Raw genomic sequence first — 26,007 nt, forward strand, 5'->3', positions numbered from 1 at the left:
ACCGGGCTCTCAGTCTCCTCTCTCCGGCTCGAGCTCAACAACAGACCCAAACTCATCCAGAAACATGTTGTGGAAATCACGGACCAAGACAGAGCCCTACTGTTCTCAGGTCAGTTGATTTCAGCTTCATCATTATTAGCCGGGACAGAACCCTGCTGTTCTCAGGTCAGTTTATCTCCGCTTTATTATTAATCGCCTTTCAGACTCCGTTAAACACAGCGAGTCTTACCACTGAAGGAAAGTTCTGTTTAGGGGAACAGCTCTACAGAATGCTGGGTTGTTTTAACCCAACGCTGGGTTATGTTATCCAACAGTTGGGGTTTAAAAAGTCTCGACGGTTTTGTTCATTATTTGACCCAACATTGGGTTAAAAACAACGCTGCATATTGTAAATTCGCCTATATCTAGAGTAGAATAAGATCTAAATAGAAACGTGTTGGGTTGCTGTAACTCAACGTTTGGTTGTTTTATCAATTAGATTTAAATGACACTGTCTATATTTGACGCAAAGTTGCGTTACAACAACCCATAATGTCTACTAGAAAGTGTTTTAAAAACATTAAGCGATGTCTCTTTCATTAACAATATTTAGATTTGACTAATTATTTAATTTAATTGAAAATATATATAAAAATTACGCTTATTTGTCTGCATAAAAAGGTTAACTTGAACTTATTTACCACATTTTAAGTAATATTTAGATTAATTTGATAAAATAAAAAATAAATAATTGTATTCTACTTAAAAAATAGGCTTAAAACCTTATTTAACTTTAATTAAATGCATAAAAATGATCTAATAATAATTAGTACAGCGCGTTATAATGTTAACCATCAAATAAAATTAAAGAGACAAAACAATGTTTTGTTTTGACTTAATAATTTAGACTCAAAACTTTAATTAACGTCAAATAAATGCATTAAAAATGCAAATAATAACCAGTAGCCTAAAGATATAATGTTACCCATTAAATATTCTTAAACATAGAAAAACTACGTTTATTTTCTACCCAAAAACAGACTTATTTAACATCACATAAATGCATTAATAATCAGTAAAGTACGATAGCTAATGTTAACCATCAAATAAAATATATAAGAAGAAACGCAATGCTTATTTTCGACTCAAAAACAGACTCGAAACCTTATTTAATTTACATAAATGCGATATTAATCAGTAAAGTACAATATAGCCAATGTTAACCATCAATTAAAATAAAAATTAGGAAAAGCTATGCTTATTTTCGACTCAAAATCATATTCGAAACCTTATTTAAGGTCACATAAATGCATTATTAATCAGTAAAGCACGATATAGCCAATGTTAACCGTCAAATAAAATAAAGAGGAAAAATAATGCTTATTTTCTACTCAAACCTCATTTCACTTCAAACTAAATAAATAAATCTCTAATAACCAATACAGCACGATATAATATCAACCCTTAATTCGCAGCAAACAGCATGCATAAAGGAGCAGGGTGTTTGCAGTGAGTGAATTAATTCGGAGGAATTAATTAATGTCCCTTTAAGGTGGTCTCTTCACCCCTCCCCCACCGCGCAGCGCTATAAAAGCGGCGTTAGCGCAGAAACAGGGACAGTCGGAAACTGCGCATCTCCATGGCGCACCGCAGCTTTTACTGACTCTAAAAAAGCAGACCAGGAGAGCTCAGTGTCCAGATGTTAGTCCACTCCTACTCCAGCATGGTGAGTTCAAGAGATCCAGACTAAAACTTCTTTTGATGGAGATGTGATTGTCATGTGAGATCAGCTGAGCGCGTAAAGTGCGTAAAGCGCGTGTGGTGTGATGCGAAACAAGTGCTGCTTGGAAATATGTCACATGCTGCCATTGGTCTAAAGAGAGAGATGTATAACAGACTGTCTTTGTGTCACGGTGACTTGGAAATTATATCTTGGACAAAGGGTGTTATTAAAGTAGGTTGGAGAGAGAGAGGGAAAAAAGGCAGACAGAAACTTCGGGTTGATTGATGTTGTGATCGCATGATAAGTTTTCCCACACTCACTATATTTGACAACAAACAAACAAAAAAATGCTGAATTATTATTATTATTATTATCATTTTGTTACTTTGTTCAAGCTAAAAGAGATCGTGAATATAAAAACAAATAAATGTAAATTAAAATGTCCTGTTCTAGACGTATGAAATGAAAGATGCTGTCATACTGATTTGTTATAGGGTTTCATTCGTTTATATTATCTTACTAAAAATATCCGAGCCACTGGAAATATAACAGACGCATAAAATGCACAATTATTAGGCCTGCGTGTGTTCAATGCCTGTAATCCCGTATTAACCGCGTGCATTGTGTCTATCAATCCTGATTGTTTATAACATCAACGCACCTGGCACAGAAATGGGGCTCTTATTATTATTTTTAGAGCATTTGTTTAATCCATCAGAATTTTTAATTAGATTAATAATAGGTTGGAGTGATTAACGACCATTAATGTAATACCCAGAAATGCAGAATTAAATTAATGTAGAATCTGCTGTAGATGTGAACGCATTACATGTAATGCTATAAATTAAGCTAATAACCATACTTATAAACACCCTTTTTTTAAATTCTGTGTAACTCAACTGCGGGTTAAATATGGACAAACCCAACTGTTGGGTTGCGATAACCCAGTATATTTTAGTGCAATGAACACAAGACTGCATATAAATGAGCTCAATAAAGTCAAAACTTGAGCATTTTATATCTTAAACCTATAAAGTAATGACTTTTGCACATTGAATGTAAATATTTATTGTTAAGAAAGTTTTCGAAAAATAAAAAATTACACTGAAAAACAGCATTGGGTCACATATGGACAAACCCAATGGGATCAACTTAACAATCAAAACAAATGATTTAACGCAACTGTTGGGGTTGTCCATATTTGACCCACCGTACGCAATAAACACTAGAGTGCATATCAATGAGCTCAAGTCAAATCCACAAATACTTCTATCTATGATAATTGGATTTTTGATGTTTAGAAATTTTAAGTGTTTTGTTACATTAAATAGATCAAATGCACAAAAAAGAGTTGTTTTAACCAAAGGCTTTGTCAAATATGAACAAAAAAAAATTGCTTTATTTTTAAAATTAAATTTTAACCCAAAGGTTGTGTTTGTTCATATTTGACCCAACGCTGGGTTACGCAATAAACACGACGGTGCATATGAGGGAGCTCAATATAAGGTTCACAATTTTATCTGTAATAAATCATAATTGCAAATTTGATGTAATTAATAGAGTGTTTTTGTACAATTTTAAGCTGTTAAAATGTTATTTTGACCCAGACTTGTCAAATATAAACCAACCCAAAGTTGGGTTCATTTTTTCAGTTTAATTTCAATGACTCTTTTAAACCCAAGTGTTTTGATGGTCATATTTAACCAAAGGTTGGGTTACGCAATAAACGCGTGCACATTAAGGAGCTCAATATAAGTCCACAAGTTTCTGTCTAAAAATATAGAAATATATAATTGCACTTTTAATTTAAGAGTTTTTGTCTTATGAAACTGATGAAATGTTCTATTAACCCAACGTTGGGTCAAATGAACAAACCCAAGGTTGGATTAATTCATGTCGTTTAATGTCAATTACACTTTTAAGCCCAAATGGTGAAATTGTTGATTCATTCATTAATTTTCTTTTCAACTTTATTAATATGGGGTCGCCACAGCGGAATGAACCGCCGAGTTTGTTCATATTTGATCCAATTTGTGTTACGCAAAAACACGCCAGCAACTCAACGTTGTGTCAAATAATAAACAAATTTTGAAAACTTGTTTCTACAAGTATATATCAACGTCAAGTTAAAACAACTGTGATTTATTGGTCTCTTTAACTGGTGCTTCATACCTGACTGCCTGGTGTTTGTTTCCCCGCATGCAGGAGCGCGCGGACGGGCTGTCCAGCTCCTCTCCGGGCGGCCGGCTCTCCCAGCTCTCCCAGCTGAATCAGGCCGCGTATTCCTCAGCTCCCCCGCTCTGCCACACCCCGGCCTCAGACTTCCAGCCGCCCTACTTTCCGCCTCCGTACCCGCAATCTTCTCTGTCATACTCCCAGAGCCAGGACGGCGGATACCCGCATTTACCGGAGCCGTACCCGTCGCTGAACTCGCTGCACCAGCATCAGCAGGCGGCCTGGCACTCGCAGCGCTCGCGCTCGGAGGATGCCGGTCTCCTGTCGCAGCCGCACCGAGCGCTGAGCCTCGACCCGCGGCGGGAGTATCCAGGAGTCCCGCGACTGCTGACCCATGGGCTGGGCGACGGAGCTGCGGCGCTCGGGGACGGGCCGCTGGGGATGCACGCGGTGCACCACGGCCTGGATGATATTCAGGTGAGTTCAATCACTCTTGTTTGTGTTTAACTATAATATGCTTTAAAATGTTGGGTTGTCATGGTTAATATAACATTTAAATTACAGTTTCTACATATTTGAGCCAATGTTGTGTTACAACCAAGCTTTTTTTTATTTCTGCTTAAAAATGTTGGGATAAACATGTTTCACTTATAACTGAAATGACACTTTTAGCAATGGTTGTGGTTGTTGATTGACCAGCAACCCAGCATGTTTTGTTTGATTTTATTTTTTATTTCTGCTTAAAATGCTGGGTTGTCATTTTTCAATACATTTAAATCACAGTTTTTAACCCAACAGTTTGTCCATATCTGACCCCACGTTGTTACAACAACCCAGCATTTGTATTTTATTGTAAATATTTGCTTATGAATGCTGAGATGAAAAGTTTTCACTTAAATTTGTATTACACATTTAACCCAGTGTGTGGGTTTTTCACATTTGACCCGACGTTGGGTTACAGAACAACCCAGCATGTTTATTTTTTTATTTCTGCTTAAAATGCTGGGTTGTCATTTTTAAAATAAATGTAATTAAAAAGTTTTAACCCAACAGCTTTTCCATATTTGACCCAACGTTGTTACAACAACCCAGCATTTTTATATTTTACATTTTTGCTTAAAAATGCTGGGATGAAAAACTTTCACCTAAATTTAAATGACACATTTAACCCAATGAGTGGGTTTGTTCATATTTGACCTATTGCACAGCAACCCAGCATGTTTTATTTTTATTTCTGCTTAAAAATGCAATTTTTTTCCTCAATACAATTTAAATGCCACTTTTTCACCCTATAGTTTGACCCGACGTTGGGTTAAAACAACCCAGAATTTTTAGAGCGCAATGACGATCAACAATAAATTGAAATCCTAAATATGAATATACAGGCAGTGTTGGTATTACAAGCCCAGTTATAGTATAATATTAAGATTTTATAATTATTAAAAACATCAGTTTGATTCAGATTCAACCTAGATTTAATAATCATATTTAGCCAACAATATTTGCAAAAATAATAGCCAAAATACAAGAAACAGAATAAATTTTTATATTATTTTATGCACATGTGAGCTTTCAGTTATCTATTTATTTTGCATTTTAGAATGTGTTTTATATGCAATTTCACTGTATAAGCTACTTGAGAAAATAAAAAGTAAAACATCGTTTGTACACAATGTGGAAAAATTAAAATGTAATATTTATTATTATATTCCGTGATCGAATATTTACACAAATATTAAAGTAATTTACCACAAAGACACCTCGTGACATAATGTAAAGAAACACGTAACACGAGTGATTATTTAATTAGGCATTTCTAAAATGCTGATGTCATAAAAAGTAATACTTTAAATGTAAATATCAATATCAAAAATTTGATTTTGTATACATTTTAAAAGCTTTGTGCAATGGTGATGTGTAACACAATGCAGTTTTTCAGCTTCAGAAAATTTAAATAAACACTGACTTTTATCCAACAGAAATAAAATTACGTGAGAAAAATATGAAATGTGTTAGTTTAGTCCAAAACTTTAATTAACTTGCCAAATATTTAAAGCAAAACGAACAAAATGAAGCAAATAATGACACAAATTTTACAAGTAATTAATTCAAGCTTCAGAACTGCAAAGCTCCGGGAGATTATTGGTGTTTAAAAGCGCTATTAAAAGCGAAAATGATGAAATGCAGTTAATAAATCAATTTCTAAACAGCTAAATTGGCATATAAACACAATCAGTCATAATAGACACCTAGGAAAGCTATTGAGTATAAATTAATTTAAAGTGTTCTCATGATAATAGAAAAGTCAGCGCCATTATCTCAAGAATTAAGCTGACAGGAGTGAACTGGTGAAGGTGCGTGCGTGTGTGTGTGCTCGTGCGTATGTGTGTGCGTGTGTTTGTGTATGTGTGTGTGTGTGTGTGTTGCGCAGGTGCAGTATCTTCAAACTCAGCGCGTCGAATCGCTTTTCTCGGCCAATCACTCAACACACACTGAGACTCTGATGTCCAGCATTTCCGAGAACATGCACACGCACACACACACACACACACACACACACACACACACACACACACACACACACACACACACACACACACACACACACACACACACACACACACACACACTTCACAGCAAAACACGCCTGATCGTTTAATTCAGCGCACAGCAAACTACAGATCTGCGTGGAGTTATTGTCCTGAGACTTTAAATGCGCACTGTTGCTTTTTAGAGTGGTCTGTGTTGTTTTATGCACTAATTCTGTGTTGCTTTTATATTTATATGCTGTTTTCTAATGTGCAAAGTAAAATTATTCACTCTACAATGCTGGAATGTATTAACCAATGTTGGGTCAGACAAACCCAAACGTTGGGTTAAAATTGTGTGATTCAAATTTAATTGCAAAAACGAACCAACGAACCCGATATTTCCAGCTCAGCATTTGTAGATGTTATACATTAAACAGACACTAAATTGAGCATTAGTCATACATATTTGTAAAATCCTCTTTATACTATAGAGATCCCTAATATTGATGTTTTTCAGCAAATATCAAAGTTTAAATAAAAAGTTGCACTGAAAAAAGTGTTGCATGCAGAACTGTTGCAAACCATTTATTTGTGTTGAATTTAAACAAACAAAGTAAGTTTAATAATGTTCAACTTAATTTGTTTAAATTCAGCCCAAATAAATTGTTTATAACCACTTAACGTAAAAAAAAATTGAGTAAATCCAAGGAATCATCTTTGATTAATTGTTTTCAGTGTGGGCTGTTGATTTCATCCACTAATGGGTAAAATCTAAATAAACTAAAACAAATGTCCATAAAAATAGACAAATGCACAAAAAATATACATAAAAAACATTTTTTTTTAGCCAATTAATTAGTATTTTGGTGGTTAAAGAGTCATTAAACATGTCAGCATGTGCCAGAGAATGATAAGCCTGAAAATAATGTTCATTATTGATAATAAATGTTAATAAATGTTAATTATAGGAGTCTTCTGTAAGTCTTAGTAAAATGCAAGATTCGAACCTCTGGGTTAATTTTTCAAGTAAACTTTAAACCCCAAAACTGTTGGTTTTGTCCATTTTGACCCAACGTTGAATTAAAACAACCCAGCATTTTAAACTAAATAATTTTTAAGATGAGTCCTTGTGTTGATATGGGGATGTTTTATAGTCAACATCACATGCTGGGTTGCTGATTTCACTCATTGCTGGGCCAAATATGGACAAACCCAACCTTTGGGTTAATTCTCAGATACACTAAATTGAACATGTACACATAGACATTACTTACAGTACTATATACCTGCAGATTAACTATGCTTATATATAATAAGTTTAACTGGTAAACACTGTAGTTAATTAGTTAAAGTTATTATTAATTAGTGTATGATAGTTGGGGGGCAGAACGGTGGCTCAGTGGTTAGCACTGTGGCCTCACAGCATAAAGGTTGCTGGTTTGAGCCCCGCCAGGGTCAGTTGGTGTTTCTATGTGGAGTTTGCATGTTCTCCCCGTGTGGTTGTGGGTTTCCTCCGGGTGCTTCGGTTTCCCCCACAGTCCAAACACATGCGCTATAGGGGAACTGATCAACTAAACTGGCCGTAGTGTATGAGTGTGTGTTTCCCACTTCTGGGTTGCAGCTGGAAGGGCATCCGCTGCATAACACATATGCTGAAATAGTTGGCAGTTCATTCCGCTGTGGAGACCCCTGATACACAAAGGACTAAAGGAAAATTAATGTATGATGGTTCATTTGTATAATTAGCAATTGTTGTGTGTATTGCCTCTTCTTGTTGAATCGCTGAATGCCGAAATTGTAAGTCGCTTTGGACAAAGGCATCTGCCACATGACTAAATATAATAAAGCTTTAGTAACTAATAATCTTCACTTGTCTGATTTGATTATAATGCAATAATGTTCACCTTTTGTACAATATTAATAGTGAAAAGCGCTTTATAAACCAACTTGAAAACCTTTGAAAAATTAAACTTTAACCCAACAGCTGCGGTTTGTCCATTTTGACCAAACATCATTGAGTTACAACGACCCAGCATTAAGCCTTTTTAGAGTCCAATGCAATGACTGTTTATTCAGCTGAGCTTATTTACCATGCTGCTGTGTTGTGCAGGGTCTGGAGGAGGCCTCAGCGCTGGGTATCCTGGATCACTCCGTCATCAAGAAAGGTGAGAGTCTGCATGTGATCTCTGAAATTTAAAGTAGAATTTAAGAGCTCTCCAGCTGCAGGGAGATTTCATGTGCTGCTCACACACCCTGCATTAAAGGACTCAGTCACACACACACACACACACACACACACACACACACACACACACACACACGCACACACATGCAATTTCATTTGAAGTCCAGAAATCCTGTAGCCCTGCGTGTGCTGTTGGCTTCAGGCGGTCTCTGTTAATGAACTGTTGATGGTCATATGAGAGAAAGAGGAGGATTAGAGCAGGAGTGGAGGAGATACTAAACTGATGAAGAATTCACAGCATCACTATTCCAGCGCACTTATCAGGAAAATGGTGGAGAGCTAATAAGAACAGCACTTTCTGTAGTGCGCTCACACTTTAATACATGAGGGGTTGTGTAAATCTAATATTGAATCAGATTTGGACAAAAATAATGTTGGGTTAATTGTTTTATTTCGTTTTAATTACATGTTTTACCCAAGTTGCACTGAAAAAAAATATATACACTTTTTTATTATTATTAATTATGGTATTGAGTTGCATTATGGGATCTTGATCTTTCTTCTAACGACCTTTAACCTTTAAAAGCTGGAAAAAGTGGCTTTTATTCAGATTCGGCTCCAGCTTAGAACTTTAGGGTGGGCCAAAAAAAAAAAAAAAAAAAAAAAAAAAAAAAAAATATATATATATATATATATATATATATATATATATATATATATATATATATATATATATATATGTCAATCAACTTGATTGGCTGATAGCCGTGATATATTTAAGTAATATCAGCATCCGTACAGCCTCTTTACCCTTTGTGTATTACTCCGCCCACATACAGCCAGCAACAAGACACTACAGTTTGACAAATATTACCGCTGTTAGACAACCAAATACACTTTTGTGGCTTTTTTAGTGGAGAATGTAGTTGTTTAGATTGCAACTATGCAGTTTATTTGCAAGAATAGTGCCTATTTTAAAATATTTACAATTTCTGAGAGACAGCACGTTGGCAACAGTTCACGTTTTCTATTTACAAGATGGCGCCAGAACCGCATAATAAGCCCTTGCTCAGTGTGTTTTCTTGAGCAGGAATTAAAAAGCTGAAAAACGGAAGCCTGGTGGTTTTTAAGGTGGACCGGATAGTCAATAAGAAGCTGCGAATAAGAAGCTGGATTCAGCCTTGTCCCTCCTTAACGCAAACACAACAGCAGTCTGGTGAGAAATCTCTGTAGACGGATGGCATTTCATGTCACGTTCAGCCTTATAATCTTAAAATGTGAGCAAAACTTGCTGTTTTGTCATCACCTGTCACACACCAGAAGCACTGCTTCACATTACGTATAGAGAGTCATTCAAACACTAGCTCTAAAGTGACGTTGGTGAATCAGTAATGGCTTCTGCTGTTCTGATGGAAGAAAGTAGTTCCTAATACAAAAGGAGTTTTAGACTCTCTGTGTTTGATTTTCTTTTTATGTACAAGATTGTGCCGTCGAACTGTTGTATAAAGGCAATATCACACTCGTAGCAGTGTGCTATGGCTGTATATCAGCACTGGTGGTTCACTAAGGCACTCAGCCGCCAACGCACGCCTCCAACCAGTGCTAATATTGTTTTTTAACAATGCATGCACTGCTGTGAGTCTCGTTTTCACGGTGAGCGCTGAAGAGGGCTCACCTCGTTGGAGCACACAGACTCGGGAATCTGCGTCATGGTGAGTCGCGGTCTGCTGTGGACAAAAACATATTAAATATATTCTATATATTTTCACATTTTTGGTGTTGTGTAATAGTCTGGGATGCAGTAGAATGTGGAGATAGATGAATGTAATAGGGTATATGCAGAGCTAGTGTTTTTCCCATACTGATAAACGTCCGGTGAGCTGTTATTGTGAACTTTTTTTTCCATTCTTTTACGGTTCCTTTTACAGCATCGATGTTGTAATGTCATTAAAATACATTCAGTTCAATAGACTTTGGCATTCATTTAGTTGCTCAAGAGTAAAACAAGACAAAAAGCCGTTTACTCGCACGCGCCCGTCAGAATCGGCAGGCTAGCGCAGAAGCTCCATTGAATACACTGGGGTAAAATAAATGCTCGTATTATAAAGACATGGCGGGGGGGAATGTAATGTAATGCAGTGCTTCTTGTACAATCTGAGACCCACTTTATATCAGATATCACTCAGCCAGTGGAGATCGCTGATTTTTAAAGAAAACAGACCTTAAACGCGCCGGTTTTTGCATTGGCATACAGTTCGCCGGAAGCGCTTAATCCAGGTTACTGTCAAATTAAAAGTCCTATTAGCATGCTTATTGGGTATATGCCGAGCTAGTGTAGTTCCCATACTTATAAACTGCTGGTGACTGGTTATTGTGTTTTTTTTCCATTTTAAACGACAACTTTTACAGCATCGATGTTGTAATATATAGGGGAATTGGGTAGGCTGAGTTGTCCGTAGTTTATGAGTGTGTGTGGATGCTTCCCAGAGATGGGTTGTGCTGGATAAGTTGGTGGTTCATTCCGCTGTGGCGACCCCAGATTAATAAAGGGACTACACTGACAAGAAAATAAATGAATGAATGTTTAAACTGTAAACTGTCAATACTATGACCACAATTACAAAAGGAAAACTGAATATTCATTAATCCCACACTGGACAATTTAAAAATGTTTTACTCCTGATTTCACTAGTATCATGTGATCTTTGCAGTTAGAGCAAGTAGAATGTTTGGCTAAAAATCGGTATCTGTGTAAATCTGTCAATTCGGGTCCAATGTAGTAACTACCCATTAGGATTTTTCTTGCCATGATTTCTTGTTATTTCTACACATTACTAAATTCATCCATAACAGAGTTAACAAACAATATATAACAAAATATATTCCCTAAAATTAAAACATTTAATCATTTATGATTGAAAAAGGCTGAATTATAAAAACTAAACATGCTTTCTAAAAGATGCTGGAAATAATTGCTGTTTTTAAAGAGTTTTTCTCCTTAACTTTTTGAAATGTGAAATATACCTGCAATAGAATCCCCCATATTGCTTTTAATGCATATAATAATGTTTACAATGACTGCAGGGTTGTCACGAATGCTGGAATTTACAACTTGAAGATGATACCTTCATAAACTATCAACATTCAATACCATTTTCTATATTTTGTGATTTAAAAAATCTTTATATTCATTTTCTTTTCGGCTTAGTCAACATCAAAACTAGACAGAGCAGAGATCAACATCCCATAATGCAATTCACAACCACTAATAAACCCAAAATACTGAAACTGTTCATTAACAGATGTCTTACAGTGCACAACCCAGCATATTTTACAACACTTGCATGCATTAATTTTAGATCCACTGCATATGCATGTGTATTTAGAGATCCTGCGTATTTACAGAGCAACAGAATGCATCAATGATGTGTTCACGGCTGTAGGAGGTGTGTTTGTGTGTGTGTGTGTGTGTGTGTGTGTGTGTTAAGAAAACCAAAGCCTACATGAATAAACGGATCTGCTTTCAGCTCATGGCCAAAATCACACATGAACATAACAGAAACACTAAGACCGTGAGTTATGGGCCGATATTTGGAAGTGACGATACATTCTGTGCTCAATTACACTATTTGAGGATAATCATGTAAGGGATAATGCACATCCAGCCGCACTGTGGCTCAGTGGTTAGCACTGTGCCCTCACAGCAAGTAAGTTGCTGGTATCTAGTCCCGGCTGGGTCAGTTAGAGTTTGCATGTTTTCCCCATGTTGGCGTGGGTTTCCTCCGTGTGCTCCGGTTTCTCCCACAGTCCAAACACATGCGCTATAGGGGAACTGATCAACTAAACTGGCCGCAGAGTATGAGTGTATAAGGTGACGTTAGGGTAGATCATTGTATAACAATGGTTTGTTCTGGAGACAATCCAAAACTAATATATGTTGTTAATGTTGATATGAGTTGCTAATGCTTCCAGATTTAAAAGAGTACCTCAACAATGATTGAAGCCACAAAAATGTGAGGGTCCGTTAAACGGCATTACATATTTTCGGCTGGTAAATTTTCGGTACTATCATGAGCACACTTTTAGATTCCCATTGTTGCATATTTCTACTGTGTGACTGGCTCTTGTATCAATATAGGAGTAAAGCCTAAACTCAAGGACAAAATCTTTGAACACAGAAGCTACACTCCAATCATAATGGATTGTTTTATCCAGGACAAACTCAACTGTTGTGTATAAAATGTCATTTAAATTTAATAAAACAAAATGAACCAATGTTGGGTGATTCCACCTTTGACCCAACGTTGGGTTAAAACAACCCAGCATTTTTTTAGAGTGTAGAGTCTTTTACTACTTGATCAAATGACACTTACTAAATTTAAGAACAAAATCTTTGAACACAGAAGCTACACTGTAATAACGCTGGGTTGTTTTAACTAACATTGGGTCTTATATGAACCCAATGTTGGTTTTATTTGTTTAATTAAATTTAAATGACACTTTTTAACCCAACAGTTGGGTTTGTCCATGTTTGACTTAACGTTTGGTTAAAAACAACCCAGCAAGTCCAGTCCTTTACTATTTGATCAATTGACACTTCATCTAAACTCAACGACAAAATCTTTGAACACAAAAGCTACACTCTAATAATAATAATGGGTTGTCTTAACCTGAACAAACTCAACTGCTGTGTATAAAAATGTCATTTAAATTTTAATTGAACAAATCAACCCAATGTTGGGTTATTCCAGCTTTGACCGAATGTTGGGTTAAACCCACACAGCATTTTTAAAAATATTTCATCAAATGACATTTAATCTAAACTCAAGGACAAAATCTTTGAACACAGAAGCTACACTCTAATAATGCTGGGCTGTTTAACCCAAATCATTGGGTCAAGTATGAGCAAACACAAATGTGGTGTACACTTGGGTTTGACCATATTTGACCCACCATTTGGTTAAAACAACCCAGAGTTTTTTTGAGTCCAGAGTCTTTTAATATGTAATCACATGACACTTAATAGAAGCTACACTCTAAAAAATGCTGGGTTGTTTTAACCAAATCATTGAGTCAAATATGGACAAAGTCTACTGTTGTGTATAGAAAAGTCATTTAAATTTAATTATAAAAACACCCCAATGTTAGGTTAGTTCATATTTGACCCAATGTTGGGTTAAAACAACCCTTTTTGTGTGCAGAGTATTTTAATATTTTATTAAATGACACTTAATCTAAATACAGAGACAACATCTTTGAACACAGAAGCTACACACTAATAATGCTGGGTTGTTTTAACCTAACATTGAGTAAACTATGAACAAACCCAATGTTAGTTTAATTTGTTCAAATACATTTAAATGACACTTTTTAACCCAACAGTTGGGTTTGTCCAAGTCTGACTCAACATTTGGTTAAAAACAACCCAGCAAGTCCAGAGCTCATTGTTATTGATATAAATGTTATCGCTATTGGATATAATATCGCTCATCAGCCCAGCTCAGCTTCAACTATATATCCGTCTGTAATGCTTGATCTAGGTTACCCAGCACAAAACTGATATAAATGTAAAACGTGCATTGCTGGGTTATTTCTTCAAGTCGTTTTCGGGGTTTGTAGTGAAACATGTTTAATTCTGTGTGTGAATAATCCACCTGGGGCTGTTTTTATCAGCGCTGGGATGTCACCTCTTCCACCCCGCAGCTCTTCCTATCATTCATTCAGCTGATTTTCCAGAAACAGCCTTTTTCCTCCTCTCCCAGTCGTACTGAAGATCCAGCCCACACAGATGCGCCACACAAATGTGTGATTAAGGCTAATCTTCTGAAAACAAATGAAGCTTTTTAGGAATGATGTAACAAAGATACTCAAATAAAAAGCCAGTCGTCTTGTGTTTGCACAAACGGTAAACATTTATAAGGGTTTAAATGAGGGTTTGGGTGTTCATTTGTTTTGCTGCAGACAAAAGCCGCGAGTTAATGAGGAAACTAATATTTGTTATAAAGTAATGCTGACAGATGTTTATTGTGGCGTCTGCATTGCATTTAAAATCCTTTCATGTAAATGGAGAGCACGCATGAGTGGAAATAACGTCAGAAATAGGTTGATGTTCCCTGATCATTCAGTCTATAATGCTTGGTCAAACTAAATAACTTATCCTGAGCTGTTCATATTACAATACATCAGAGATTCTGTTGGAAGTTGTGAGACGATCTTTTGCTGACAGTAATACAGCAAAGATTAATGAGTATTTTGTGTGTGATCCTTAATTATTCTAAAATGCTGGGTTGTTTTAACTCAACATTGGGTTAATATAGACAAACCCAACTGCTGTTTAAAAAATTCAATTTAATTTCACCCTGTTTCTCCACATTTGACCCAACATTGGGTTACAACAACCCAGCATTTTTCATTTAATATTTCATCAAATGACACTTAATATAAATTCTTCGAACACAGAAGGTATACTCTATTGATTACTGGGTTGTTTTGACCCAACGTTTGGTCAAATATGAACAAACCCAATCCTGTATTAATTTCAATTCAATTTAAATGACACTTTGTAACCCAACAGATGAGTTTGTCTACATTTGACTGATCATTTGGTTAAAATAAAGTGCAGAGTCTTTTAATATTTCACCAAATGACACTTAATTTAAATTCGAGGACAAAATCTTTGAACACACAGGGTTCAACGCTAAGGATTTTTTTCTACTGGTCCGATCCGGCCAGTGGATTAGATTTTTACTTGCCCTGCCAAAATTTTCACTGGCCCCACCAAGAAAAAAAGGGAAGTTAATAGCTATTTTTTAGCCACATATTTTAATTAATGTGTCAAAAATAAAGTCTGTGAATCTAGAATTTCAATACTTCAATACTTTTAATAATTACAATACTGTAAATAAAAGTGTTATGCAAACAAAAAGAGCAGTATGGAAAATGTGGAGGTATTTTATTGCGGTTTGAAATTATTTAACAAAAGGTAGCTGACTTGTCAAACTGATGGCAAACTCGCTCACTTAATTTTTATTTTGTCGTGTTGTTCCCATGTAAATGTCTACAGACATTTTCTTTTAGCCTTATAATTTGATGTTGCTGCTATGTTGCTGTTTCTACGCTGTACTGGTTGTTACCAGGTTTAAAAAATATTAGCTCAAATCAAACAGATAAGAGAAACCGGAAAGCAATATGTTGTTTACGACATTACAGAGAAGGTAGCGCTTAAAGACTTACTTAAAGCACAAACTTAAAATGCACGCAGTTGACAAGTAGTCACAGACAAGTTAAATGTTAGTGACAGGGCAGCACTGTCCCAATCGGGCCAGTAATGATGCGGTCTACTGTCCCAAGTGGCTTTCACACTAGCCCTGGGCCACCGGGCAGTCCTTATTGTTGAGCCCTGACACAGAAACTACACTTAATAAAATGCTGGATTGTTTTAACCTAACCGTTGGGTCAAATGTTGACAAACCCAACTAAAGGGTTAAAAAGTGTCATTTAAATGAACAAATTAAACTAACAAGTATGAACAAACACCAGATTGGGAATTTTTTTAATTACTTTTTTTTTAACACAAGGACCATATTTGAACCACCATTTGGTGAAAAAAAAAAACTGTATTTTTATTGGAGTGCACTTTAAGTCCAAGGACATACTGGGTTGTATTTAAAAATACTGGGTTGTTGTAAGCAAATGTTTTGTCAAATATGAACAAACCCAATGGTGGATTAAGTAAAATTCAATTCAAATAACACAATTTAACCCAACAGTTGCGTTTTTTCCACATTTGACTCACTTTTTGTGCAAAACAACCCAGCTACTTTTAGACGGTGAAGTCTTTTAATATTTCACCAAATGACACAATCTAAATTCAGAGTCAACATCTTTGAACACAGAAACTACACTCTAATAAAAATGCTGGGTTGTTTTAACCTAACCGTTGGGTCAAATGTAGACAAACCCAACTAATGGGTTAAAAAGTGTCATTTAAATTTAAATGAACAAAATAAACTAACATTGAGTTTGTTCATATTTTGACCCAACATTCGATTAAAACAACCCAGCATTTTATAATGTGTAGTTTCTGTGTTCAAAGATTTTGTCCTTGAATTTAGATTAAGTGTCATTTGGTGAAATATTAAAAGACTCTGCACTCTAAAAACGCTGGGTTGTTTTAACCATATGTTGGGTCAAGTATGAACAAACAAGAAAACATTGGAAAAAAAATTTAATTATTTTAACACAAGGACCATATTTGAACCACCATTTGTTTAAAACAACCCAGTATTTTTATTAGACTGCACTTTGTTCAAAAATTTCATCCTATGACTTAAGGAAGCTACAAACCAAATGTTGGGTCAAATATGGACAAACCCATGCTGTTTTGTTGAACAATGTCATGTCAATTTAATAATATTAATAAAAAAAACAATGGGGTTTGTTCATGTTTGACCCAACATTGGGTTAAAACCACCGCACATTTTTTTTTTTTTTTTTAGAAATACTGGGTTGTATTTGAAAATACTGGGTTGTTTTGTCAAATATAGACAAACCCAACGTTGGATTAATTTCAGTTAAATTCAAATGACACTATTTAACCCAACAGTTGGGTTTTTTCCACATTTGACTCACTTTTTGTGTAAAACAACCCAGCTATTTTTAGACGGTGAAGTCTTTTAATATTTCATCAAATGACACAATCTAAATTCAAGGTCAACATTTTTGAACACAGAAACTACACTCTAATAAAAATGCTGGGTTGTTTTAACCTAACCGTTGAGTCAAATGAAAACAAACCAAACTGTTGGGTTAAAAGCTATCCTTTAAATTTAATTGAACAAAATAAACTAACATTGAGTTTGTTCATATTTGACGCAATGTTTGGTTAAAACAACTCAGCATTTTATAATGTGTAGTTTCTGTGTTCAAAGATTTTGTCCTTGAATTTAGATTAAGAGCCATTTGGTCAAATATTAAAAGACTTCACACTCCGTTTTAACCAAACGTTGGGTCAAGTATGAACAAACACAACATTGGGAAATTTTTTTAATAACTTTTTTTTTTAACACAAGGACCATATTTGCACCACCATTCTGTTAAAACAACCCAGTTTTTTTTTTATTGGAGTGCACTTTAAGTCCAAGGATGGAGTATTTGAACAAAGAAGCTACAAACCAAATGTTGGGTCAAATATGGACAAACTCATGTTGTTTTGATAAACAATTTCATGTCAATTTAATAATAATAATAATAAAAAAACTATGTTGGGTTTTTTCATGTTTGATTCAACATTGGGTTAAAACAACTAAGCAGTTTTTGTTTAGAAATACTGGGTTGTTTTAAGCAAATGTTGTTTCAGATATGGACAAACACAATGTTGGATTCATTTCAATTCAATTGAAATGACACTATTTAACCCAACAGTTGGGTTTGTCCACATTTGACTCACTATTTGGGTAAAACATCAGGGTTATTTCATCAAATGACACATAATTTAAGTTCAAGGACAAAATCTTTGAACACAGAAACTACACTAAAAATGCTGGGTTATTTTAACCCAACATTTGGTGAAACTTTAACAAATCCAATGTTGGAAAATTTCAATTAAATTGAATTGAAATGACACTTTTTAACCCAACATTTGAGTTTGTCTACATGCAACTTCTTTCCACACTATCATCAGTCAGTCTGCTTGATTTTGAAGTCAGATTTCTCTCAAACTTTAGCAAGTGAGCACGACTGTGTGCACAACAGATGGAATAAAGCTTTGCCCCAGCGGAGACGCAACACCAATCGCAAAAACAAGAGCGAGAAACAGAAATTAAACACAGCGTCAATAAGACAACAGATGTCAACCTGTGGGAGAGCGTCTTAAAAAGCGCTTCAAAACAGGAGGCCCATTCCAAATTATCACATACATCTCGCCACTTTATAAAAATACCCCTGCAGTCTCCTGAGGTTTACACTTCACTGACATCACCTATACACTATACAACTGCAGCTTAACTATGTTTATATGCAGTCAGAATTATTAGCCCCCCTGTATATTTCTTTCCCCCAATTTCTGTGTAACAGGGAGAAAAGACTGTTTCAACACGTTTCTAAACATAATAGTTTTCATAACTCATCTCTAATAACTGATTTGATTTTATCTTTGCCATGTCAGCTTGAATCGCATTGAATGTGCACTCACGCTCTGCGTCTTCCTGCAGTTCCACTACCATCCAAGCTGAACGGCTCCACGATCTCTGCTCTGTCCCTCAGTAAAGAAGGCCTGGGTCTGGGCGGAGTGTCTAATCCCGCAGAGGTCTTCTGCTCCGTCCCGGGACGCCTGTCGCTGCTCAGCTCCACCTCCAAATATAAAGTGACAGTAGGAGAAGTGCAGAGACGGCTGGCTCCACCCGAGTGCCTCAACGCCTCGCTGCTTGGAGGAGTCCTGCGCAGGTGAACAACGACAGCACACACAAATAAAAAAATCATAAGATATCCTATAATGCTGGGCTGAAATCTGCAGGCTTTGATCACTGGCTTGCACATACTACATACTTTTATACTACAAACTATATATATACTAATACTATAGGAATTTATTTTAAGTACTGTAGTGTTTTTGAACCAGGTTACAGTAAAGTAATTGAAATGATCTGTTGTGGTGATTCTGTATTTGCTATGGCAACACAACAACTATAGTAACTGATCTGTTGCGTTGATTCTAAGGTTGCTATGGCAACACAACATATATAGTAATTAATCAGTTGTGGCGATTCTACAGTTACTATAGCAACACAACAACTATAGTGATTGATCTGTTGTGGTGATTCTACAATTGCTATGGTAACACAACTATAGTGATTGATCTATTGTGGTGATTCTACAGTTGCTATGGTAACACAACTATAGTGATTGATCTGTTGTGGTGATTCTACAGTTGCTATGGCAACACAACAACTATAGTGATTGATCTATTGCAGTGATTCGACAGTTGCTGAGGTAACAGAACAGCTATAGTAATTGATCTGTTGCCGTGATTCTACAATTGCTATGGCAACACAACACCTACAGTGATTGATCTGTTGCACTGATTCTACAGTTGCTATGGCAACACAAAACTATAGTAATTGATCTGTTGCGGTGATTCTACAGTTGCTATGGTAACGAAACAACTATAGAAATTGATCTGTTGCGGTGATTCCACAGTCGCTATGGCAACACAACAACTATAGTAAATGATCTGCTGTGATGATTCTGCAGTTGCTATGGCAACAAAAACTATAGTAATTTGTCCATTATGGGAATTCTGTAGTTGCTATGGTAAAAACAACTATAATAATTGTTTTGTCGTGATGATTCTACAGTTGCTTTAACAACACAAGATCTATAGTTACTGATCTGTTATGGTGATTTCTACAGTTGCTATGGTAACACAACAACTATAGTAATTGATCCGTTGTGATGATTCTACAGTTGCTATGGTAGCACAACAACTATAGTAATAGATCTGTTATGGTGATTCTACAGTTGCTATGGCAACACAAGAACTATAGTAACTGATCGGTTATGGTGATTCTACGCTTGCCATGGCAACACAAACTGTATTTATTTATTGTGGTGATTTTGTAGTTGCTGTGGTAACAACAACTATAGTAATTGCTCTGTTGTGGTGATTCTACAGTTGCTATGGCAACAAAAGAACTATAGTAAATGAACGGTTGTGGTGATTATATAGTTGTTATGGTAACACAACCACTATAGTAATATAAACAAATGACCCGATACTTTAGTTTTCTATAAGGTATATTATACTACGCCAGAGTTTACTGTATAAAAACTAAGCATACTATAGTATTTATTACAGTTTATCCGTTCACTACTCTAACAAAGAGTTGTAATTACTATAATATATACAGTATAATAGACTTCACTATAGTATGGTTCTAAAACACTATTACTATGTTTTAATATAACCAGTGTTGGGGAAAGTTACGCAAAGTATTGCATTAATCTTGTTACTTTAAATTTTTTTTTACTAAAATCTGTTACTTTTTAAGGAAAATAATGTGTTAAGTTGCTTTATTTAGTTCACTTAATTAACATCACTCTAATTACAGCTTGATGTTTTGGGGGGGGAAGGAATTCTTATTATGTAATCCTAATCACATATACTCCTTTACAATGTATGTGGTTTCTTTGTGTGTCCATATTTGCCTTAATTGTTGTATAGCCTAAAGTATAAAATTCAGTATGTATTTTAGTGACTCTCATTCAATGTTGACAGATGTAAAACTCCACATGCAGTTTCTCATACTTTTGTTTTGGTCGTCGTACCAGCCTAGCATTTTCCAGAGTGTAGTATGGGAAAAGGAACATTATGGAAGTCAGTAGTGATCCTCATTCTGGAATTAATCTTTTATTTTTCATATCTGTTCTCCCTCAGAGCCAAATCAAAAAACGGAGGCCGCTGTCTTAGAGAACGGCTGGAGAAGATCGGCCTCAACCTGCCGGCCGGCCGGAGAAAAGCAGCCAACGTCACACTCCTCACAGCGCTGGTGGAAGGTACATTAATGCATTTGGCAGATGATTGTATCCAAAGCGAATTACACTGTACACATTTACTCACTACTTGCTTTGAATGGGAATCGAATCCACAACCTTGTGAGCGAAATGACTTCAAACACCCAGCAGGCACAAGACATCAACATGGCGTCAGATTAACGCTGTATCTTAACGTCATGGGGACGCTGCATTTTGTTTGGAAAAGAAAATCAGGTTGACCTCAGAACTCAACGTCAGGCCAATGTCAACGTCCGACCTAAAACCAACCAAATATCAACGTCTAATGATGTTACAACTTGACGTTGTGTGGACGTTACCACTATGACGTTTAGCGGATGTTAGATATTAGTTGCCATACCTGATGAATAAATGTCAGTATTTGACGTTGGTTTAAGATGTTGGCTCGATGTTGGATTTTGGTCACGTTCTAACAACCTAAAATCAACCAAATATCAACTTGATTTGACGTCATTATTGGACATCAAAATAATGTCATCCTTAGACGCTGGCTAGACATTGAATTTTGGTCACCTGACAACCTAAATCTAACCTAATATTAACATCTTATGATGTTGTGTGCCTGCTGGGCAATAACTAAATGCACTACAGAATGTTACGTTTACACACACATCCACAAATGACATCAGCTTTGGAAAGCTTAATACTCACTACTCTTAAGTACTTTAGAAAGCTCTACTTTTTACTCATACTTTAGAATAAAAGTATCTGCTGTAAATATTACTCACTCAAACTACATTTTTAGGCAAGTAATGGTGCTTTTACTTGAGTATGTTTATTCAGTACTCTCTCCACCACTGGTCGCGAGTCACTGGAATTGTTATTTTAGGGTCACAGGCTGAAAAGGTTGGGAACCCCTGCATTAGAGGATGCATATATTTACACACTGCTGACACAAAACAGGGTTTAAATCATAATAGTTTTAATAATTAATCTCTAATAACTGATTTATTTTCTCTTTGCCATGATGACAGCACATAATATTAGACTAGATATTCTTCAAGACACTAGTGTTCAGCTTAAAGTGACATGTAAAGGCTTCACTAGGGTAATTAGGGTAAAGTTAGGGTAATTAGGCAAGTCATTGTATAACAATGGTTTGTTCTGGAGACAATCCAACACTAATATTGCTGAAGGGGGCTAATAATTTTGATTAAATAATTGAAAACTGCTTTTATTCTAGCCGAAATAAAACAAATAAGACTTTCTCCAGTAGAAAAAATATAATAAGAAATACTGTGAAAAACTCCTGAATCTGTTCAACATCACATTGGGGAAATATTTGAAAGAGAATAAATATTGCGCTCATGATTTTGCCCACGACTGTATTTTGTCGGTAGACATCAATATAGCAGATTTATTAACACTCCCCAGACGTCACTAATTTACAAGCCCAGGCTGTAATTTCTGCATCATTTAATAAAAAGCAGACACCAGCACATTATCAGATCAGCTCATATACTTGCTGCACTAATTGTCTCCAACACTGCACACACACACTACATTATCAGTCACTTAGGTAAGCAGGCTTATAACGAGGATGTGAAGCGAGTGTTAGCTTAAATTTATAAGTGCCTAAGAAGTCATTTTTAAAGCCTATTATCACCTCCAGCTCTCAGCCGGAGTGTTTTACAGTCTCGATGTTTCTCCTCAGGTGAAGCGGTTCATCTGGCGCGAGATTTCGGGTATGTTTGTGAGACTGAGTTCCCTGCGCGGGCGACGGCAGAGTACTTGTGCCGACAGACGGAGCCCGATCAGCTGCCCACCAGACGCAGCATGCTGCTCGCTACCAAGTGAGTACTACATAGGGGAAAGTTTTATTACAGAATAACCTTTTGCTACCCTTTTTGTGCAATTTTAATTTAATTTTGTAACTTATAAACTTATGAAGCCGAGGATTATACCAGCGACCCACTGACCTTGCTGTGAGGCGACAGCACTACCTACTGCGCCACTGCCTCGCCAGGCAGAGCTGAGAGAAAACAAAACAATAGTGGCTGGGTTTTTAAAAGGGGAGGGGCTACACTATGTCCCGCCCCCTCTATTCATGTTTACGTCAAATAAAAATGCACATTTAAAAGCACTTCATGAGACATTTAAAACCCACATAGACCTTTTCTACTGTTAGTTTTTTGCAGTGAATGTATTCGTTTTCTCTGGCAAACATACACTGTAAAAAAAATCGTAAAAAAAAAAGGTCAAATGACTGGCAGCTACGGCTGCAAAACAAAAACCATAAAATTACGGTAAAATTTCTTTGTTGAAATAAAGTGCAAAAACTGATAAATCTACTGATATTTTCATTAAAATGTTTACAGAAAAACACTGTTATTTTACAGACTTTTCCTAGATTATTATGATCAAACACCATCAATAAAGTGACTGCACTAAAAGTTCAAGAGAAACCAATGTTATTTAAAAGAATCTTTCCTAAATCATTACGAATAAACATCTTTAATAAAATGCCAAAACATGCTCATGGTCATAATTTAACAGTTTTATTTTGGATCAAAAAAGTTAGGAAGAAACAACAAACGAGATACAACTGATTAAAATTCTCACAACTAACATTACAGTTACATTTTATTGAATAGTATTCCTGTAAAACATGTAGAGGTTATATGAAATGATTCAGTTCCAAATCTTAAATTAAATAGAACTGTAACGTGAAGGGGACCCTGACAATGGATTGCAGATCCAAATGCAGGTTTATTACACTGAGATGGTCAGGTAAGCAACAGTCAACAAAGGGGCAAACAGATGTATGCAGGGAATCCAGAGTCATGGTAAAATAACAAGCAAATGATCAGTCCTGGCAGCAAACAACATAAACAATTAACAAACAAAGCAAAAGAAGAAAACACGTCATAATTTTCACAATAGCCAGATAACAAGACTAAGCAATTGGTGCGTGCGTCTGTGCTGCTTTTAAAGTCCATGTAATCAGTTCATAACGATCCTCTGACTGTGTGTGTGCAATCAGCAGAATCTGGAACAGGTGCATGTGATCGCTCTTAGTGTGTAACTTTATTGTATGAATTTGATCGTAATAATCTAGAAAATATCTGTAAAATAACAGTGTTTTTCTGTAAACATTTTAATGAAAATATCAGTAGATTTATCAGTTTTTGCACTTTATTTCAACAAAGAAATTTTACCTTAATTTTATGGTTTTTGTTTGGCAGCCGTAGCTGCCAGTCATTTGACCTTTTTATTTTTACGATCTTTTTTTTTTATTTTACAGAGCACATAATTACAATTTATTACTTTAATTTAATGTAATTTTAAATGTATTTTTAAAAAAACAGGAAAAAAAACAGTGTAAATAATACGTAAATTTTATTGTACAAAACAGACAAATTGCTGTTATTTGTCATTATTTATATAGTACATAAAATAACAGTCAAACTGTTAATTTACAGACATTGTTTGTAATTTTTACGAACTTTTGAATATAATTTAAAATAACTGAAAAAATACTGTATAAATAATATTTTAATTTCCCTGTATAAAAAACAGAAATGTCAGTAATTTGTCTTTAATAATAAAGTACCTAAAATGAAAGTCAAACTGCTAATTTAGAGAGAATATTTGTCATTTTACAAAGTTTTGAATACAAAGTGAAATGACAAAAAATTACTGTAAAAAATTTAGAGATTTTTTCTGTAAAATTAGGGGTTTTTTTACAGTGTACCCACATCACATGACATGCTCACCACTAGTGTTGGGAGAAAGTTACTCTTGAATAAATGCATAACAATATTGAGTTACTCCCCAAAACAATAACTAGCTGTGGTACTTTAGTTACTTTTTATGAGAAGTAAAGCATTACATCAGGGGTGTCCACACTTGGTCCTGGAGGGCCAGTGTCCCTCCAATCCTAATCAAACACACCTGAATAAGCTAATCAAGCTCTTACTAGATATACTAGAATCTCAAGTAGGAGCTAAACTCAGCAGGACACCGTGATCCGAGTTTGGACACTCCTGCATTACATTTCTTTTATATTACTTTCTCATTACTACTTTTTCTTATCATTATTTTGTTAATAGAGGAGCTCTGCAATGAAACACACACTGTATAACCATCTTAACTTACATCAATCATATTAAGCTGTAGATCTTCTTGAAATCTGATTTTAAAAATAAGACATTAATATTTGGATGACTTTTTGACATGCGTTTGTTTACCGTGTAATATTGTTGTGTTATTGTAATCCCCAACTCAACACTGATTGTGTGTCTTCAGGGAGATCTGCAAGGAGTTTGTGGACCTGATGTCCCAGGACAGGTCTCCACTGGGGGCCAGTCGCCCGACGCCCTGCCTGGAGCCCGGAGTACAGAGTAGTTTGACCCACTTCAGCCTCCTGACCCACGGATTCGGGACCCCCGCCCTGTGCGCCGCGCTTTCCGCCTTCCAGAGCTACTTACTGGAGGCCCTAAAACTGCTGGACAAAGGAGAAAACGGAGGAAAAAACCACCACGACAAGGAGCTCAAGCACCGCAAATAAACAATCAAGCACTTTTTGGAAGCGTGTGTGTATTTATGCGCGAATGTGTGTGTTCCTTATCCTGTACGAACTGGTTGAATTCGTCTCTGAAATCCCTTTCAAACTTTGCTGACGGACTCATGAACTCTGCTGATGAAAAGCCAATCAAATGACTCAACAGACGGTTGGGAAAGCAATTCGCTGTGCTGACGAAGCAATTTGGAAATTGTCATTTTGTACTTCATGTTGTATGTTTATATTATCAATGTCGATTCTTGTATTCTTATTGGCGTATTGCAATGTAAATGTAATATATTATTAAACTAACAATGAATTCAGATGCTTAATCGTGAAA

The 26,007-nt window shown here is 35.8% G+C and overlaps 1 protein-coding gene across 2 annotated transcripts; it reads left to right on the forward strand.

Moving 5' to 3' along the window:
* Positions 1-26,007, forward strand: tfap2e (transcription factor AP-2 epsilon). 2 transcript variants are annotated; one of them, XM_087294125.1, is made up of 7 exons: positions 1-109; positions 3,908-4,354; positions 8,519-8,573; positions 18,805-19,036; positions 21,027-21,145; positions 22,818-22,956; positions 25,412-25,990. In XM_087294125.1, exons 1-7 carry the CDS (start codon positions 65-67, stop codon positions 25,671-25,673), a joined length of 1,299 nt encoding a protein of 432 aa, XP_087150251.1. In that variant the 5' UTR covers positions 1-64; the 3' UTR covers positions 25,674-25,990. The 2 variants fall into 2 exon arrangements, with proteins under 2 accessions (XP_087150251.1, NP_957115.2); NM_200821.3 differs by lacking the exon at positions 1-109 and adding an exon at positions 1,588-1,705 and having other exon boundaries at positions 25,412-26,007.

Source organism: Danio rerio, chromosome 19 (genome assembly GCF_052040795.2).
Source record: "Danio rerio strain M-AB ecotype USA chromosome 19, GRCz13ab, whole genome shotgun sequence".
Lineage (NCBI taxonomy): Eukaryota > Metazoa > Chordata > Actinopteri > Cypriniformes > Danionidae > Danio > Danio rerio.